This window comes from Nannospalax galili, unplaced genomic scaffold, assembly GCF_000622305.1.
Source record: "Nannospalax galili isolate Female #2095 unplaced genomic scaffold, S.galili_v1.0 scaffold1307, whole genome shotgun sequence".
Lineage (NCBI taxonomy): Eukaryota > Metazoa > Chordata > Mammalia > Rodentia > Spalacidae > Nannospalax > Nannospalax galili.
In genome coordinates this window covers 985660-1004424 of record NW_008357035.1, presented here as the reverse complement: position 1 = coordinate 1004424, position 18765 = coordinate 985660, and the positions used below count along the sequence as shown (strand labels likewise).

Sequence of the window (18765 nt, the reverse complement as noted above, 5' to 3'; positions counted from 1 at the left end):
TACCCAGCCAAGAAGCTACAGACATAAGAGGCTATGGGAATGCTCCTCGGACAGTGCTCCTCCCTTACCCAGAACCTCACACACTGTGGTCCTCTACAGCAGGCAAAGGCCTCTACACACAGCTGGCCGATGCTCTGAGGTGGGATGATGACAGTGTGCCATGCCCGTGTGTCCGGGGCACTGTTGGTGCTAGTCCTGTCACCCCAGGCATCAGGACAGTCCCAAGAAGGAGGTAACAGAGGTTGCTCAGGAGCCTAGGAATACATCCTGGATTAGACAAGGCCTTTGTGCCCCGCCCCCACCGCACCGTTACCTCCCTCTGTTTTCTGGTCACCATCACAGCCCTGGGTGTCCCTCCGAGGGCCAGGTCTGAGAACTGGGTCTCCCACAACAGGGCTCAGTACTTTTTGACTTACTTTTAAATCAACTTAGTTTAATCTAGCCCTTTTAAACAGTAACACCCACAACTGCCATACATTTGGTAAGAGTTTATATAATATACAATAAAACAAAAAGGATTGGAATTGGAGCATTTGCCTCAGTTCTTCTCCTCCCACAGAACCCCATAGGGTGGCATCCTAGCCCATGCCATATCCACACCTACCTTGATACTTCCAATGGGACGGATGGCTTTGGCCTCCCGGAGGCCAGTATCCCGCCTGCCTTCCCTAGTCTGGGACTTCAGAGAGAGATGGGCAGAAGTCCTGGAGCCCCAGTGGACCTTATCCCCACCTGGAGTTGTCACCTCAGCCTCTGAATTTTCCCACATCTCCCCCAGGGTTGGGAGCATGGCTGGCCCTCCATCTCAGACTGGCAGGCAATGCAACACAGGTGTGAAGCGGACTGGAGGATGCCACCTTCAGATCAGAGAAAGGACAGGGCTGAGGGAGGAGGCTGGGACAGTCCACTGCCTTCTCCATGCCACGTTCCAGGGTCGTCTGGTAGTTCTTCCTGGCTGCTAGGGCAGGCATTCCACTCACCTGCCACCTAGCTACCTCCTCATGGCCGAAGAGTGAAAACAGGATCCCACTCAGGACTTGGCCAAGGTCACAGGGCACTTAAGCAACCAGGGCACAGCCCGGGTCAGACCCCACTGCAGTGTGCCATACACCTTCCCACGACCCACTCACTCTCTCTGAGACTCTTCTGCTCTCTGTCTGGTGAACGGTGTCTCAGCAGATGGTGGCTGCCTGGAGCTGGGCATGCTGGTGTCGTATGCCATGGGAATTGGGGGGAAAGGAACTTGGAGAGGCACGGCCTGGAGAAGCCTGCTAATGGGTCCTGTTGCCTCTGGCCCGTTGCCGTGGGTGGGGCTCCCAGGACCTCATCTCACCCCACTCTCTGGTTTGCAGTCTGTGTACGAGCGCCAAGGGATCGCTGTGATGACGCCCACCGTCCCCGGGAGCCCGAAAGGCCCATTTCTGGGCCTCCCTCGAGGTAGGATGCGAAGGCAGAAATCGATAGGTAAGAAGCGTGACCCCCACCCGAAGACGTTGCCCTTGGCTTCCCAATGTATCCCTCAGAGCTCCTCAGGAGTCCTGGGCATCTGCCTAGCCTTGCCCCACCGGGCCCACCCACCAGAGGGCAGGTGCCCAGCCTCTCCTAACAGGCTTTCCCTTGAACATGGTGGAATATGAAACCTTCCTCTAGGATGGTTTCCCTAATCTGGTGGCAGTAGAGGTGGGCCGGGGGGGTGGTCAGGGTAGAGGGCAGGCAGGGTGGGAAGGCCCCTCCAGTCCCCATTTCATAGACTGAGCTCAAGGGTTGTGCTTCTCCGGGTGACTGGTCAGGTCTGGACCGCTGATGAGCCGTGCACTGTGTGTTAGAAAGCAGCTTGCTTTCCCCGCTAACACCCCGTTTCCCTCACTGACTCGGACAGGCCAAGGTAAACTTGACCACTCGAGACAGAAAAATAAAAAACCCAGCGTGGTCTTTACCACATGAACTCTGGAAGCCCGGGCCACTGCTGGACCCAGTGGAGCCTTGCCACGTAAAGAGGGTGTGTGCAGCTTCCCGGAGCCTTCCCGGGGCCTCACCAGGGCAAGGAACACCATTCTGTGTGTTCCGGAAGCTTCTCCTGGCAATGCTGCCAGAAGCGTGGCATGTCTGCTTTTAGTTGGAGGAGGAGGCAGGAGGCGGCATCTAGGTAGTGACCACCACGGTGGCATCTGCAGCTCGGACAGTTGGCCCACCCCTGGCTTGCTCAGGGCAGAGCTGCATATACACCTTGTCATATCTCTGGATCTTTCTGGCTAATAACAGTTGATTTCCTCCTGTCAGACAGCAGAATCTTTCTATCAGGTCAGTGAACCCTCTGGTTTGGAATCTGTAATGTGAATGCATCCCAGTTTACTTTATAAGGGGTATTCTTAAATTATCACTCCTTGGGACTGTTGCCGTTACGTGGTAATGCACAGTGAATGGTCCTCAAGACCTCTCCATCAGCAGCTGACCTCTGAGACTCTAAATTATCCACCCACAGGAGTATGTTCAATTTGGAATACCCTTATCAAACGGAAGTTCTTATGGAATAAATGACTGTAGTTTGTCCTAGGAATTTTTTTTCAAGTAGTTCATTTTGCTGCCTCTTTGAAAACCCGCATGTCCCCGTGTGAGAACCTGTCCTTGGTGTCCACCGTGTCTGCTGCTTCTGTCTGTCCGTGTCCTAGGCTGTCCTATGGTCTACTGTCACACCAGCTGACACATCCAGAGAGACAGCTCAGGTTTCACTGTGTGGCCTCAGTCACATCCCCGCTCCTGATCATGATCACACACACACACACGCACACACACACACACACACACACACACGCACACACACACACACACACACACGCACACACACACACACACACACACGCACACACACACACACACACACACGCACACACACACACACACACACACGCACACACACACACACACACACACGCACACACACACACACACACACACGCACACACACACACACACACACACGCACACACACACACACACACACACGCACACACACACACACACACACACGCACACACACACACACACACACACGCACACACACTTCCACCAGTCAGGTCTCAGAATGTGGCCCTGACCTGGTACCAAGTTAGCCGGGCCTGGTTAATGACCCACCATAGCTGGCGCCTTCTGCAGAGGGTCCGGTGAACCCATGGCAAAGCTTCTGTGGGGCTCGGCAGCCGGAGCGGAAGGCTGAACCGCCTTTCTCAGCTGTTGTGGCCTGAGACTGGGTGGAGAGGCAAGACTCCCTCCTCTCACAAGCATGGGCCAGACCAGTACGGCCCCTCCTCTGAGCCAGCCAGGGACGTCACAGCCATCTGCTGAGGACTGAGACGTTCTGACATACACAGAGCCCTCAGCGTGGCCCTGATAAATCAGGTGACAAAACAGGTCGGAGTCCCCTCGCACAAGAACACCACGGCGCTAGCAGTACCTCCCCTCGGCACACACAGGCCACTGCTGGGCAGATACCTCTGCCTAGAAACTGGGCAGGAACGACGGCAGCCCAGACCGTGCACCATTTGCCACCCAGGCATCTCCTGAGAGAGGAGGGTGAAAGCTCAGACCCTCAGGGGCCCTCACTCATCAGGCCTGAGAGGGGCATAGCCGCCCAGCACCAGTGTTAGCATCCATGCACTCAAGCTGTGTCCTTGGAATCAGGTGGCCAGAGCTTGGCCTGAGGGCCACATACAGTCCAGTATCCGGCCCTGGTCTCACCCTAGACACTACATGGACTACATGGTCCCCTAGAGAACAGGTTCCCGCATGTGCTCACCACATCCCCCAACTCCTTTCTGTGTTTCGGGCTCCCAAGTGGGTGTGTAACTAACCCGGCTTTGTGGCTTGTGCTGTGCTTCCTAACAAGTGTCTGGTTTGGGAGTCTGTGGAACACGGTGTATTACTTAGGAAGACCTCGGTAGGCTTAGGTGGCTGCTGGGATTTACAACGGCGGTTTTTTCCTACTTGTAGGGATAACGGAGGAAGAGAGACAGTTTCTGGCTCCCCCGATGCTGAAGTTCACCCGAAGTTTGTCCATGCCGGACACCTCCGAGGACATACCCCCTCCACCACAGTCTGTGCCCCCGTCGCCCCCTCCACCATCCCCCACCACCTACAATTGTCCCAAGTCCCCGACTCCGAGAGTCTATGGGACAATTAAGCCTGCGTTCAGCCAGAACCCCGCCAAGGTGTCCCCGGCCACCAGGTCCGACACGGTGGCCACCGTGATGAGGGAGAAGGGCATGTTCTACAGGAGGGAGCTCGACCGCTTCTCCCTGGATTCAGAGGATGTCTACAGCCGCAGCACCACCCCGCAGGCCGCCTTCCGCACCAAGCGGGGCCAGATGCCCGAGAATCCGTACTCGGAGGTGGGGAAGATCGCCAGCAGGGCTGTCTACGTCCCTGCCAAGCCAGCCAGGCGGAAGGGCATGCTGGTGAAGCAGTCCAACGTGGAGGACAGCCCCGAGAAGACCTGCTCCATCCCCATCCCCACCATCATCGTCAAGGAACCTTCTACCAGCAGCAGCGGCAAAAGCAGCCAGGGCAGCAGCATGGAGATCGACCCCCAGACCACCGAGCCGGGCCAGCTGCGGCCGGACGACAGCCTCACCGTCAGCAGCCCCTTCGCCGCAGCCATCGCCGGGGCCGTGCGGGACCGGGAGAAGCGGCTGGAAGCCAGGAGGAACTCTCCGGCCTTCCTCTCCACCGACCTGGGAGACGAGGATGTGGGTCTGGGGCCCCCCGCCCCCCGGATGCGACCCTCCAAGTTCCCCGAGGAGGGCGGGTTCGGTGACGAGGATGGCGCCGAGCAGCCGCTCTCGCCCACCCCCAGGGCGGCGCCCAGGGAGCTGGAGAACCACTTCCTGGGTGCCGGTGAGGCCGGTGCTCAGGGGGAGACCGGGAGGCCCCTGAATTCCACATCCAAAGCCAAGGGCCCCGAGAGCGGCCTGCCGGCTGCCCCCAAGAGCGGCAGCCCAGCCGGCCCCGAGAACTACGTCCACCCGCTCACCGGGCGGCTGCTCGACCCCAGCTCCCCGCTGGCCCTGGCCCTGTCGGCCAGGGACCGAGCCATGCAGGAGTCCCAGCAGGGGCCCAAGGGGGAGGCCCCCAAGGCTGACCTCAAACCCCTCTACATCGATACCAAAATGCGGCCCGGCGTGGAGTCCGGCTTCCCGCCGGTCACCAGGCAGAACACCCGGGGGCCCCTGCGGCGGCAGGAGACGGAGAACAAGTACGAGACGGAGCTGGGCAAGGACCGGAGGGCCGAAGACAAGAAAAACATGCTGATCAACATCGTGGACACGGCCCAGCAGAAGTCAGCCGGCCTGCTGATGGTGCACACGGTGGACGTGGTCAAGGCAGGGCCCCCGCTGGAGGAAGAGGAGGAGCAAGAGGACGGGGACACGAAGCCAGAACTCTCAGCCTCCACAGTGCCGGAAGGCGTTTCCGAAACCGAAGGTGCTTTACAGATCGCCGCCGCCCCAGAGCCCAACGCCACCGCCACGCCCAGCAGGACCATGGTGGCAGCGGGCTCCGTGGAAGAGGCGGTGATCCTGCCATTCCGAATCCCTCCTCCCCCCCTGGCATCCGTGGACCTGGATGAGGACTTTATTTTTACAGAGCCATTGCCTCCTCCCCTGGAATTTGCAAATAGTTTTGATATCCCCGACGACCGAGCTGCTTCTGTCCCCGCTCTCACTGACCTGGCCAAGCAAAAGAAAAACGACACCCCTCAGCCCCCTTCCTTGAACCCCAGCCAGCCAGCTAACTCCACAGACGGCAAGAAGCCATCCGGCCTTTCAAACTGTCTGCCTGCCTCCTACCTGCCACCGCCCGAGAGCTTCGACGCCATCACCGACTCCGGGATCGAGGAGGTGGACAGCCGGAGCAGCAGCGACCACCATCTCGAGACCACCAGTACCATCTCCACCGTGTCCAGCATCTCCACGCTGTCCTCCGAGGGCGGGGAGAGCATGGATCCATGCACAGTCTATGCAGACGGGCAAGCCTTTGTGGTCGACAAGCCCCCAGTACCTCCAAAGCCAAAAATGAAGCCTCTCGTTCACAAAAGCAACGCACTTTATCAAGACGCGCTCCCAGAAGAGGATGCAGACGGCTTCGTGATCCCTCCGCCCGCACCCCCGCCCCCACCGGGCAGTGCCCAGGCTGTCGTGGCAAAGGTCATCCAGCCAAGGACCTCCAAATTGTGGGGTGATGTCACGGAGGTCAAAAGCCCGATTCTCTCAGGCCCAAAGGCAAATGTCATTAGTGAATTGAACTCCATCCTACAGCAGATGAACAGGGAGAAATCAGCCAAGCCCGGAGAAGGGCTGGAGCTGCCAGTGGGAGCCAAGTCAGCCAGCCTCGCTCCAAGGTAAGTGTGCAGTCAGCGTGGGGACGTGTGGTCCAGTGCTGGCCAGGAGAATCCACCAGGGATGCACCCACGCAGACAAGAAGAGGGACCCATATCACTTCTGCCATCCCCGTTAGGCCAAAACTTCAACTTCACCATCCTACTGAAACCCGGGACGGCAGAGTCAACCCGTCCTGCAGCCCATGGTACACCCTCCTAGAGACTCCTAATGAAACTGGGTTGCACAGAGTGAGGTCATGGTGGCTTCCAGAGGGCAGCTGGGGTCTCAGTTCCGTACCCTCCAGCCCTCTGCCAGGACCACCTTGAAGGCAGGCAGAGCCCTGCTGAAGCCCCAGTGGTCCACTGCAGAGTAACCAGGCTGAACAGAGGTGGTCAGAGTGGGGGCGGGCACGCCGGGTATCTGAACAGCAGCGCGTTGTCCCCTCTCCCTCCCTCACCAGTGGGTCTGAGGGTTAGGGATGCACTGGTCATGGCTCAGAATGATCACGTGCCCCTTGGCTGTACCATCCTACCCTGGAGCCGTCGGTACCATCCTACCCTGGAGCCGTTGTCACTAAGGAATCCCTGCCGTTAGGTCCCAGCCAGCCTGTCTCAGAGCCATACAGGGTTTAACGAGTTTCCAATGTTGGAATAGGAATAGAATACGTGAGGGGTCCTCGCTACACCCAACCAGAAGGCTCTAGAACAGCCACCTGAATGTGTAGCTTCAGGATGGTGCTCCTGAGCCCCTCGGGCCCCTTGCTCATAGCTCTCCTTGTGGTCACTGCACGTGCTACTTTTCTGCTCCTGAGTGGGGTGTTCAGCTTCCGCTGATGGCTGAGCTCTGGCTTCGTCATTTTGACTAATGAAGTCTGTCTGCACTTTCCCGCCGAGCAGGCATCTGATTCAAACAACCAAGTCCATTAATCAGAGATAGCACACTGCATCTGGGTGTTGAGGTGTGGGCTGCCAGCAACAATTCTCCCCAATACCTTTCAGAGTGGATGTAAATGAACGACTTGGATGGGGCTCCCACTACTACTCAGAGGAATATCGATTGGCACTGTTATAAAGACGTGTGGCTGCCTCTTAACAGTGCCCTCACCACCACCCCCTCCCAGCTACCGGTGCTGGGCAGACAGCACCTCCAGGTGGATAGGAGCTCCGTGCGTCCCCAAGCATGCTCTGTGGTGCTCCAGCACTAGCTCAGGGAATGACTGGAGCATCTCCCCATGCTGGCGGATGTAGTCACATATACTCGCACCTGAAAAGTGTGTATGTATGCCCGCGTCCCAAGGATACTTGGCAGGACTCGTATAATAATGCAGTCCTTTATGGTACATCATTTTCTGAAAGTGATGACTGAATTCCACATTTTACGAGACACAGTCACAATTGGAATGGTGTTTATGAAAGCTGGGCAAAAGGCCCAATTAGGCCCATTCTTCAGAAAGACTAAGTGGTCAGCCACAGCTGCCAATATCCAGGGCCAGAACTTAGGCCAGGCCTTGCCAGCCTCTTTTCCCCGAGTTAGCTCTGTCTCCAGCAGGATAGAAACAGAGAGAGAGCAAGCCCAAGACTGCTCAGTCACTGTGCAGGCCAGGGGCAGCCCACCTGAGTCAGGATCCTCAGAGCACGTCCACCCCGCAAGCCCCAGGCCCCATGCATGGACTTCCTGATCCCCCGTTCTCGTTTCTTTCTGGTGGCTCCTAGCAGAGTGGGACGTGCGTCTTGCCTTTTCTAGGTGGGATGTGGGTCAGGGAGGGCCTCAGGCCATTGTGGCAGAGTCCTGGTGGCCAGGAACGGCCGCCTCCCAGCCGCTCTGTTCATGTCAAGCAGCTTTACCCAACCTCTGCCCAGCACCTCCAGACTCCAGTGTCCTGTGGCACCAGCACCAGCAGCAGAGCGGGGGAGCACAGACGGAAAATAGCCATCAGAGCCACGAAGCAAAGAACCAAGGGGACCCGGTGAGATGGTACAAAGCCAGCGGCCCACTCAGGAGCTGGCTCGGGTTCCACTCCTGGGCTAGGGCTGGAGATTGCCTCAGGAGGCAGGGCCCACCGCTAGTGACGGTCTGCGAGGCAGAGCTCCTGGAGACAGGGTCTGCTGGCCGACCTGGGACTCCCTTGAGCCGTCTGGGCATTCTGTGGCAACAGATGCTGTCTCTGAGTGTGATGTCATCAGCACTACTGAGAAGCCAGCGCTGTGCCCAGTCTCCCCTCGAAACCAAGGGTTACACTCATGCTTGGAGAAAGAACAAGATGACCCAAGGCCAGAAGGCAGAGAGAAGTCTGCTGACCTCAGATGGTACTGGAAACACATTCTCTAGCCTTCCTTTTCAGATCTAAGGACTGACCAGGCTGGGGAAGGAGAGGAGCACAGGCTGTGGTGATAATCCACGGAGCTGCGAAAACATCCCATGTGACCATCAGAGGTGACCAAGCTCTGCCGCTCACATGTCTTGGGCACGTCTCTCTGTTGCCTTCACTGACAGGCCTGGGGTGACTCCCTCAGGGAGCACTTAGCCTGGGTGCATTTGAAAATTAAGAGTTGGCAGTGGGCAAAGGGAGGCTCAAAATCCAATGAGGGACTTCCTAGTGACCAAAAAGAAATGAGGGTTGGGAGGGGACTGGAAACCAGCCACGCTTTCTGGAATGACTCAAGCGATGACAGGAAACATTTCCACAGGAGCGACTGTGGCCACCACACAGAGGGGACAGTTCTGAGTGTTCCTCAGTTGTCCACCCACCAAGTGGGCAGAGGCTTCAGGGAACTTGGTCCTCTGAAATAAAGTGCCTTTCACTGCTGGATCCTCTCGACAGCTCTGAGAAACTCTGCCTCATGACGTGCCAACCCCGGAATGGAGCTGGAGTGGGAGTTTGCATCCTCAGTGCTAGCAATCTGACCGGTAGAGTTTCAGCTTCTCAAACTGCCCAAAATCAGGACAACATGAGATTTAGACACATTTGATTATAAATGTGTTGTTGAAAGGGAGCCATTCAGGGAACTTTCTTTAGTAGATGGTGTGAGGCACAGCACTTGAGCCTAATCTGAATTCCTTGGAGACGCGGGGCTGTTCTGGCCACAGGCCTGATAATACCAGTGCATTCCCACCATTGGAAAGTCAAACCAAGTCAAAGTGAAGAAAAGAAACTGTAAGGTAGGGTCCGCATCTAAAGTCACTGTCTCTACCTTTCAGCAGAACCCCAGGGCAGCAAACCCTACCCACAGGCCTCTCCCATTTGGTCCACTGGCTGGGCCCCAGCATGGAGCCCACTGCTCAGCATCTCTCCCCTCCCCTAGGAGCCCAGAGCTCAGAGGATGGCTCCACCAATGCCCACCTCAGTCTCTGAGCTCTCCCTCCAGGATGGATATGCAAAGGCATCATGGGCAACCCTGGGATGTCCTTCAACTGGATGGGCCCTTTGACTTTCAGGGGACTCTTGTCACACTTAGGTGTCCTGGTTAAAGTGGTGTGGCTGGACCCACAGCCCAGCGGTGGGCTCCCAAGTTCACAGCATGGTAAGGGGTTGGCTAAGCTGCTGTAACTGTCTATAGCCTGAGAGAGGTTTCTAGAGAACTTACCATGGAGGACACCAGGGCCCTCCAAAGGCTGGGGAGATGTGACTACCGTTTGTCCATCCAGCTGTTATTGATGGCCTGTGTGCCCGATGCCATGCCATGCTCTGACTTCGCCACTCATCGAGAAAGCACTTCCCAAGCTCTTCCCTTGGGAAACTCCATGGGAAATGACCAGTGCTAAAGACAGACCAGGGTGTGGCAAGCACCACAGAGGTTAGCATGGCCCCATGCCAAAAGGAGCTGGCTGTCCAAGGAGGTGACATTTGAATGACTGGAGATACACAGAGGAGCCAGAAATCCTAGACATGGGGACAGTGAGTTCAAGGCTGATCAGAAAGTGCTCTCTGTGTGGAGGAGACGGGGACGCAGGATCTGATCTGAGGGGTGGAAGCCATCCACAGGCTTGCCACAGCTTGGCATGACTGGACCCCAGTTTCCTCTTCATTCCCAACGCTGCTGTGTGGTGATGTGGGCAGGACGCTTTTGTGGTCTGGGCCGAAAAAAGGAGGAGGGCCTGTGTGCGGTGCTGCAGACACTCAACAGGCCTAGGCTGCCTGCTTGGTAAACGTCAGCCCCCAACAGGCTGGCCGAGACCCAGGAACACAAGCGTCCTCTCTCCAGCTCTGCCGGGGTAACGGACAAATACCAGGCATCACTTAAAATGAAACCCTTCTTCCCTGGTATTTGTGGAAAAGCTCAGCTTCACATTTACTCTGCCTGGGGACAGAGGAGTGAGTGTGCACTTGAGGCAGGGGTCCCTGTGGCGCCTCGAAGAGGGCGTGGTGCATGCCGACTACCCTGTGACTGTACTTTGTGGTCAGTCCATAAGGGACCTAGAGTTTGGCTTTGCCTTGGAAGGAAGACAGTGGTCCTAAGGAAGTCCTGGTCCCTGAGGCCCTTGGGCAGGCTGCTTTCTAGTATCTGGGGGTACACTGCAGCCCCCTAGCTCCTGCTGCCCTCTAATGGGCCCTGTACCCGCTAACTGCAGCGTCTTCCGTCCTCAGCCCATGCCTCCTGGGCTGGCCAGCTCCCAACATCCCCTGTATTATCCAGAGTGTCTGTTCTGAAATAAATCAACCTGGGTTCTTAAAAAGCTGCCCTGACCAGCTGGTTCCAGGGTATAGGTTCCCAGCTGGCTGACAGCAGCAGCTCTGTGCTGCCCTCCACACTGCTGGGGGACGGGGCGTTAGGTACCTCCAGTGGTTTCAGCCTAAATGGGAAGGTGATGCCAGTGTGTAGTACTCAGTAAAGGGGTGGGGTCTCCTGGGGGCCATTTGCTGCCCCGGCTTGGTGCTAAGAAGACTAGGCCAACAGAGTCTCTTCCCTTGACCATCAAACAGCAGTTCTCCCTCCTCCATCTCATCCCCCCACCCCCTGCTTTGGCAAAGCACATCGCAGGTGAACAACTTCTCAGAAGGTAGGCCACCTTCCTGACTGCCAGTCTGTGAGCTCCTGGCAGTGAGATGGGACAGCATGGCTGCTGAGCCAGAGGCAGCTTCCTGGGCTGGGAAACAGGCACGGTACCCCACGGCTATTCCTTCAGCAGTTACATGCTGTACCCCCGATTCTGGACCATACCCTGAGGACTGAAGAGAGCAGGTCCCCTCACAGTTCTCGGAGCCCATGGTGACGTCACGGCCTGAGGATCTGAGGCACTGAGGGGTCCCAGCTACTGAGACAAGGCACAACACAAACATGGCCCTGGGGAGGCAGGGTGCTCATCCCATGGTACAGGCCCAGTGCCCCAGCTCTCTTTCCCGGGCCTGGAAAGGCAGAGCAAATTCATAAGAAAGCAATGTGATACCAGGTATAGATCTGCATACCTGTAATCCTGGATATTCTAAGCCAGCCTGGGCTATGTAATGAGTTCCAAGTTAACCAGGGATACAGAGTGAGACCCTATCTCAAAACAGCAAAGGGAAGGAGAGAGGAAAGAGGAATGGAGGGACAGGGACAGGGACAGAAGGAAGACAAGCAGTTTAGAAGTGGGGGCCTTGTGCAGAGGTGAGCCCGGAGGGAGGGTCGGGACCCAAAAGGGTTCCACCTTGCCCCAGCACCAGCACTGGCCAGCAAAGGACAGAAAAAGCACAGGGAGCGATGGTCAGCAAGGGACCCATGGCCCACATTGCTTCTCAGGGCCCAGCTGACCCTGTAAGGCCTGTCTCCCCAGCCTACCATCTCAGATCACTCTAGGACTGGTTTGGTTTTTTTGTTTTTTGTTTTTTGTGTTTTTTTGTTTTTTTTAATTCTCTTGCTTCTAAATGAATTTGATTTAAAAAGCAGGCTAGAGATGACCATCCCAGAGGTGAGTGTTTGTGAGTGTGTGTGTGTGTGTGTGTGTGTCTGTTCTAAATCAGGGTAACAGACTCCTGTGTGTGCACCCAGCAGCCCAGTGGTTGCTTAGCAACAATGATCTGCGTATGCGGGAGGATCCAGTGAGTCATGTCAGTGTGATTCACCAGGAGGAGGCAGGCTACCCAGAAGGCACAGGGCGCACCAACCAGCCAGGCCATCCTTGCTGCTTCAACTCCCAAAGCCTCCCTCTGCCGCAGCCATTCTGGGTGGGGCCCCAGTAGGCCCCAAGCACGGGCCAGGACCATCTCCTGAGGTCAGCTCTTGGACTACCTGCCATCTTGTGGCGTGGACTTGAAGCAAAGCCCTGAACTGGGCAGGTTGGCCTGGCCCGGTAACCTTGATTCATCCTTCCCAAGTTGAGAACACAGCTCCAGAAGCCACTGGGGAACTTCTCAGAGGCTCGGGCCGAAGCTGGCCTCTGTCCTCTCTCCTCCCTTTGTGCTCCACAGTACCCAACCAGAGCAGGCAAGCTGTGGGCTCCCCCAACCCCACCCCCAACCCCCACTCCCTGTGAGTGTGAGGCCTGTGGTGATTGCTGGGCTTCCAGGTCACCAGGCTGCCTGGCAGGAGGGGCCGAGGTGGGCCTCGAAGCCAGGGTCTGCCCACGTTGGCTCACGCGAGGAGGTACCCTTTCCTTGCCCCATTTTGTAGTCTTGTCTCATACTCCCCCATGTCGTTTCCACTTGCTCCCGTAGTGGTGGTTGCAGAAGAGGGTCGAGCTGAACAGAAGTAAGTGCTGCCTGCCGAGGTGCGTGTGCCTCCTCCCGTGTGTGCTCTCTCTGCTCCCACTGTCCACCAGGGCCTGGGAGAGCCTTCCCCCTGCCTCCCAAAAGCCAGTCCAGCCCAGGGCGCTGGGTCAGGGATACCACTGAGCCAGCCCAGCAGTCCTTAGGGAGACTGACATGCCAACCGGGTGGCTCCGAGCCCAGCGGTGGGTATGGAATCGTACACATCCCTCCTCTGCTCCGTCCGGTCTCACCTGCACCCACGTGCTCTTGCCTTCCTCCTGCTTCCCAGGGTCCTTGTCCATGGGACCCCCCACATCTGCATGAGGAATTGCCGCACGACCCCGCACATCTGCATGAGGAGTTGCCACATGCTCGTTTATCGAGTGGAATCAAGGGGTCTTCCCACACTGCAAAGGGACCTGGGCCACTGTAGCATTTGTCTGGGCTGGACCTGGAGTGGCCCATCCTCAAACTGAGAGGGACACAGCAGGTTCCACAGACACTTACCATGCCCCTGGCCCTCCTCCCCATGAGCTAGACCTAAACCTGTACCCTCGGTGCTCTACCCCTCCACCCCCGAACCTTTGAAGCCCAGCTGTCTTCCAGGGGCTTCGCCCTGGTCAGGTCTTGATACTTCATGGGCTGCCTGGGCCTGCCAAGGTAATCAGCAAACTGACACAACCAATCACAACCCACAACACAGGCTCTGTGGGCAAACTTTGATGGTCCGTATGTTCCCGCAGCCTCCGAAAGCTACCGACCGCAGCAGGCCTGGCATGCCACAGCAGTCATTTTTAGGTATGCGCCCCCTCCCCCACCTCCAGTAACCACCATTAACTCAACTGGGAACATACCCCAGGACTGAGGCACGCCTGGGTGGCCTCACTTAGACACACACAGCGGCCTGAGGGAAGGGCCTGGCAGCCTAAGGTCCAGGACCACAGCTCAGTGGCCTTGGACCCTCTTCCCTCACTCAAGGAGATCTTGGCCTACTAACATCTACGTGTCCTGCAAGAAGTGGACCCTAAGCCAGTGGTCCCCAAAGCCCAGTGGTCCCCAAAACTTAGTAATCCCCAAAGTGGGACCCTCACCATCCCTGGGGAGTTTAGATGGGCCAGACACTGTTTAGCCCTGCTGGGAGCCCTGTCCAGCATCTATGAGACCAACTCACCCCTCCCTTCCACCAGTTTACACAGAAGGCCATGAAAACGTGGGCTAAACCCTGAGCCAGGACACCAGCAGGTGCCTGTGTCTGTAGCCACCGGACTGTAGTTTGGGAACAGCAGAGCAAGCACCAGGGTTTGGAGGAAGGCTTGACCCTCCAGGGTGTGGCTGGAAAGTCTTCAGTAGGCCTGGCTGGTTTGGGGATGGAGATGCATTTCACCAAAAAGTCCTCCAGATAGGAGAGTGGAAACAGCCTTCCTGGGCACCCAATAGGACCTCCTCCCAGCAGGACTCCTTACCCCCACTGGGCCCAAGGAAGTGGGACCTACGAAGGTTAAGCCATCCCTCCCAGCTCCGAGGGCTTCACCTGCCCAGCCATAGAGGGGAGGGCCACTTTCCACCTGCAAGCAAGTCTCTCCATGGAGGGGGTGCATTGGTATACCCTAGGGCCTGCAGTGCTTGGCAGGGCCCACTGTGATGCAGACCCTCTGGAGAGGTTACACTGGCAACCCAGGTGCTCCACACCCTGAGCATCTGGGGAAAGAAGCAAACCCCAAGTCCTTTTGTGGCTGGGAGCTTCCACACACTGAGGCAAAACCCAAGGACTTTAAGCCAAAAGCAGACAGAGCCACCGCAGTTCCCTGAGAAAGAGGGTCATTCTCGAGGATGCGGATCACTTCTCAGGCTCATTTTGACTGGCAGCATGCCGTTACTTTGCCTCCTTGGGCGCCCACCCCTGCTCGGGCAGGCCCTCCCGGCCCCTCCCAGCCCAGCCCAGGTGAGTGGCTGACTTGCTGTGCTGTGTCTTCCGCTCCACCCACCTCTCCTGGCTGGCATGGCGGTCTGTGCTCACTGCCAGTGCGGACCCTCTGCTGTGGTGTGGGTGCCCGTCCTCCTCAGTGATCTGGCTGTGATGGTTCTCTCTGTTGTTGCGTTTCAGAAACCCGGAGGTCATGAGCACCGTCTCAGGAACACGGAGCACAACAGTCACCTTCACTGTCCGCCCCGGAGCCTCCCAACCCATTACCCTGCAGAGCCGGCCCCCCGACTATGAAAACAGGACCTCAGGAATGAGGCGTGCCCCAAGCCCTGTGGTCTCGCCAACAGAGCTGAGCAAAGAGATCCTGCCTACCCCTCCGCCCGTGGCTGCGGCCTCTCCCTCTCCCACGCTCTCAGATGTCTTCAGCCTTCCGAGTCAGTCCCCTGCAGGGGACCTATTTGGCTTGAACCCAGCAGGACGCAGCAGGTCACCATCTCCCTCGATACTACAGCAACCAATCTCAAATAAGCCTTTTACAACTAAACCTGTCCACCTGTGGACGAAGCCAGACGTGGCTGACTGGCTGGAAAGCCTGAACTTAGGTGAACACAAAGAGACCTTCATGGACAACGAGATTGACGGCAGTCACCTCCCGAACCTCCAGAAGGAGGACCTTATAGATCTGGGGGTAACTCGAGTAGGGCATAGGATGAACATAGAAAGGGCTTTGAAACAGCTGCTTGACAGATAAGGGTGACTGCCCCGGGCCTTCACAGACTTCTATGTTATAAGTAGAGATGGGCTTATGCTGAAATGTGTGGTGACCAAGCAGGGGCTGTGAGCACCAATCCCATCGCGTGGGTCTGTCTCTGGGTGCCCAAACAAGTGCTGAGGGTGTCCTCGGTGTGGCCGAGCCAAGGCCCCCAAACCCCAGCTGTCCACGTGAGTTTCTGTCCAAGGGTACGGGAGGGGGGTTTCTGTCCTGGTCCCAGAGGCTCCCAGATGACAGCATGGGGGACCCTCTTCTGTGGTCAGGCACCAGTGTGTTCCAGATACCTCCTGAGGCCTCCCTCTGCCCTCTGAGCAGCTCTAACCCCAAGGCCCTGGCACATGCCTTTCTTCAGGCCTGTGGCCTCTGGGTGGCCTCACTGGCTCCTGTCCCTCCCCATGTTCAGCTTGCAGTGGGTCTGGCAAGTTAGCAAAATGCTGTCCCAACTGCCTTTGTTGCCTGACTCCTGTGACGTGCATCTGAGCCACAAGGTCCTTGACCATAGTGGCTGTGTGGATGGGATCATGCCTAGCTCGTTTAGCTTTCTTTATTTCTGAAAATCCATTAGCATAATTCCAAGGTGGCCAAACTGACGACGTCACACGGTGTTAGTCAAAGCACAAAGTCAAGATCCTGAGGAGGAAGGCGGCCTGGCTGCAGAGTCGGCTGGAGTGTGGCGGCCGAGCCCACAGCTTCCTCCCGGACAAGAGCAGGTGTCCAGGAGCATCTGCCCAGGAGAGAGGTGGGGGCTCTGTGTCTCCCCAAACTTCTTTTAATTAGATGTTTGCTGAGCTCTGCAAAGATGGGAGTGGGTTAACATCCTCCCTGACACGAAGGCCAGGAAGACACACAGCTCGTGGTAAGCATGGCTGCCATGGTGGCGCTGTATCCTAGTGAGAGCTGGTGCAGTTGCCACTGCCTCCCTGCAGGCGGGGCCGAGGCTGAGCAGCCTGCCCGGGCAGTCCTTGGGTTCTAGAGGCCAGGAAGGTAGAATTTAGGGGCCTTTCTCCCGTCTCTCAGATGTTGGGAGATATCCCGACAGCTTGTCTTAATGGGATCTCGGAGGAGCCTGTGGTCAGGGGGTGTGGACAGGACCCGGGAGGAAGTGGGATGTGGGTTCATGTGGAAGGAAAGGGGAGCGTCCTGGACCACAGCCTCACCGCAGGCTCAATCATCGGAGCCTGTTCTCTTGCTCCCCAAGTCCCTCCCTTCCTACACGATACCTCTAACATCCCAGGGAGGCCGCCGACTGCACAGGGCCACCACACCGCCAGCCAGGCTCCCGCACTGTCCCCGCACTCAGAGGAGACAAATGGCAGGTACATGGTTTTGCTGCTGTTTCAGAACTGGCCCGGCCCATCTCTAATTATAAAACAGGAATATATTTTTTTCCTTTTTTTTTTTTTTTTTTTCCTTTTGCTCACGACCATGCATCTGGTGAGTTCTGGAACAACTAACTCTAGAATGAACACATAAAATTTAGCAACTTAAAAATCTCTTTCTTTACTGCAAGTTTAAATAGATGTACAGATAGTTTATAAGCACAATGTTTTAAGAAAAAAAAAGCAGCAGGTCAATTCAGCAACCTTTGTGCGACGTCAGTGCTAGAAAGTCAAAGGAAAAAGTAAACTTCTGTGATCTGACAAAGCTTTTCCATGAGATAGTTCCACAAGGCCGACTTCTTTGAAATCGACCTTCGGCAGACTCGTCTGGGCCTGCAGCAGTGTCTCTTTTTCTGTCTTTGCTAAAATTTTGCTGAAGGACAGTTACGTCTTCAAACAGGGTTCCAGTTCACAAGGCAGCAGTTCCTCGAAATACAAAACCAAACCGCACCCCCACGCACCTGCACCGTGCCCTTGATTCGGAAACCAGGCCTTTGACTCTTACTGTTCCAAAACCCTTTGCAGGTCCATCCGTCCTGATCTGCCAATCAACCTAGCGACTGGGAACCAGGTGAACGACAGGCACCCTGCTTTGTTTTGCTTTTCCGCCATAAGATGAACGAGGTCCGCTCTAGAGAAACTCCAGACACCACAGGCAGCAGGCGAGGTCTCAGAGAGAGGAGAGGTGGTCCTGCCACTCATTTGTCTTCCATTGGGTGGTTCCTCCAAGTCCCCTCAATGTACCACATCACCAGGCCCCTTTCCTTGGCCTCCGGTTGGCATTACCTCTGTGTTGGGTGCCAGGCAGACGCTGGGCAGGGGACCTGGTGGCTCTGGCCCTGCTAATCCTGGACAGCCAGCAGCAGGTTACTATTCCCTTAGACTTTTAGGCTACATGCCACTAAGCTGGAGCTGACCGCCAGCCTCCAACCAATGGGCCAGCTTTGCTTTGCAGTGTCTGGTCACAGATTGGACCTACCAGAACCCACCCAGACCAACCGAGCATGCGTGTTTCCAGGACAACTGGGTCTCCACCTCCGCCGGTTGGTTTTGCTAAGAAAGCAATACTCCCCCGTGAAACGGCCACCCACTGCTCCCCTCCCCCCTTTGGGACACATCAGGACAAGGCCCTACCCCGGGACCCTCTTCAGGGGTGGATCAGATGTTAAACTGCTCATGTGATCACTCTCCCAGGTTTTAAAATCAACTTTTGTTATATACTGTAATTTAAATAACTGCATTTACATGCCTAGTTTCTGTAATATTGTGTATACAAAACCAAAATCTCTCAAGCTGTAAATTGTGTATACCTGCCAGGATTCCCCTCCTCTGGGGTATCCCTGTGCATTTTAGGTTAATTCATACGATATAAAATGTGACTATTGACTTGCTGAACCTTTACATAAGAATTATTTGTGATACTTTAGTTAATAAAACAGTGACTTTTTTCCTCAGTTATTGAACAAGATATTACCCAGTTGACCTGGAACTAAACAGTGTCTTTTTTTGTGTGTTTTTGAACAAGATATTACCCAGGTGATGGAGATCTGTCTTGTGTGTGTGTGTGTGTGTGTGTGTGTGTGTGTGTGTGTGTGTGGAGGAGGGGGCCACAGATGCTGATTTTTTTTCCCCATTAGCAATTTTGGTTTCTCAGA

At 56.2% G+C, this 18765-nt stretch overlaps 1 protein-coding gene across 2 annotated transcripts in view; it reads left to right on the top strand.

Annotated features, from left to right (window-relative positions):
• The window catches only part of Shank2 (SH3 and multiple ankyrin repeat domains 2), a 523081-nt gene extending 504519 nt beyond the window's left edge, over nt 1-18562 (top strand). For both annotated transcript variants that reach the window (XM_029557122.1, XM_008854979.3), the window contains 4 exons: nt 1353-1464; nt 2281-2301; nt 3988-6391; nt 15140-18562. In XM_029557122.1, the coding sequence (XP_029412982.1) occupies nt 1353-1464; nt 2281-2301; nt 3988-6391; nt 15140-15710 (3108 nt within the window). In that variant the 3' untranslated portion in view covers nt 15711-18562. The remainder of the gene's footprint in view (nt 1-1352; nt 1465-2280; nt 2302-3987; nt 6392-15139) is intronic.
• Nucleotides 18563-18765: the final 203 nt, after the last annotated feature.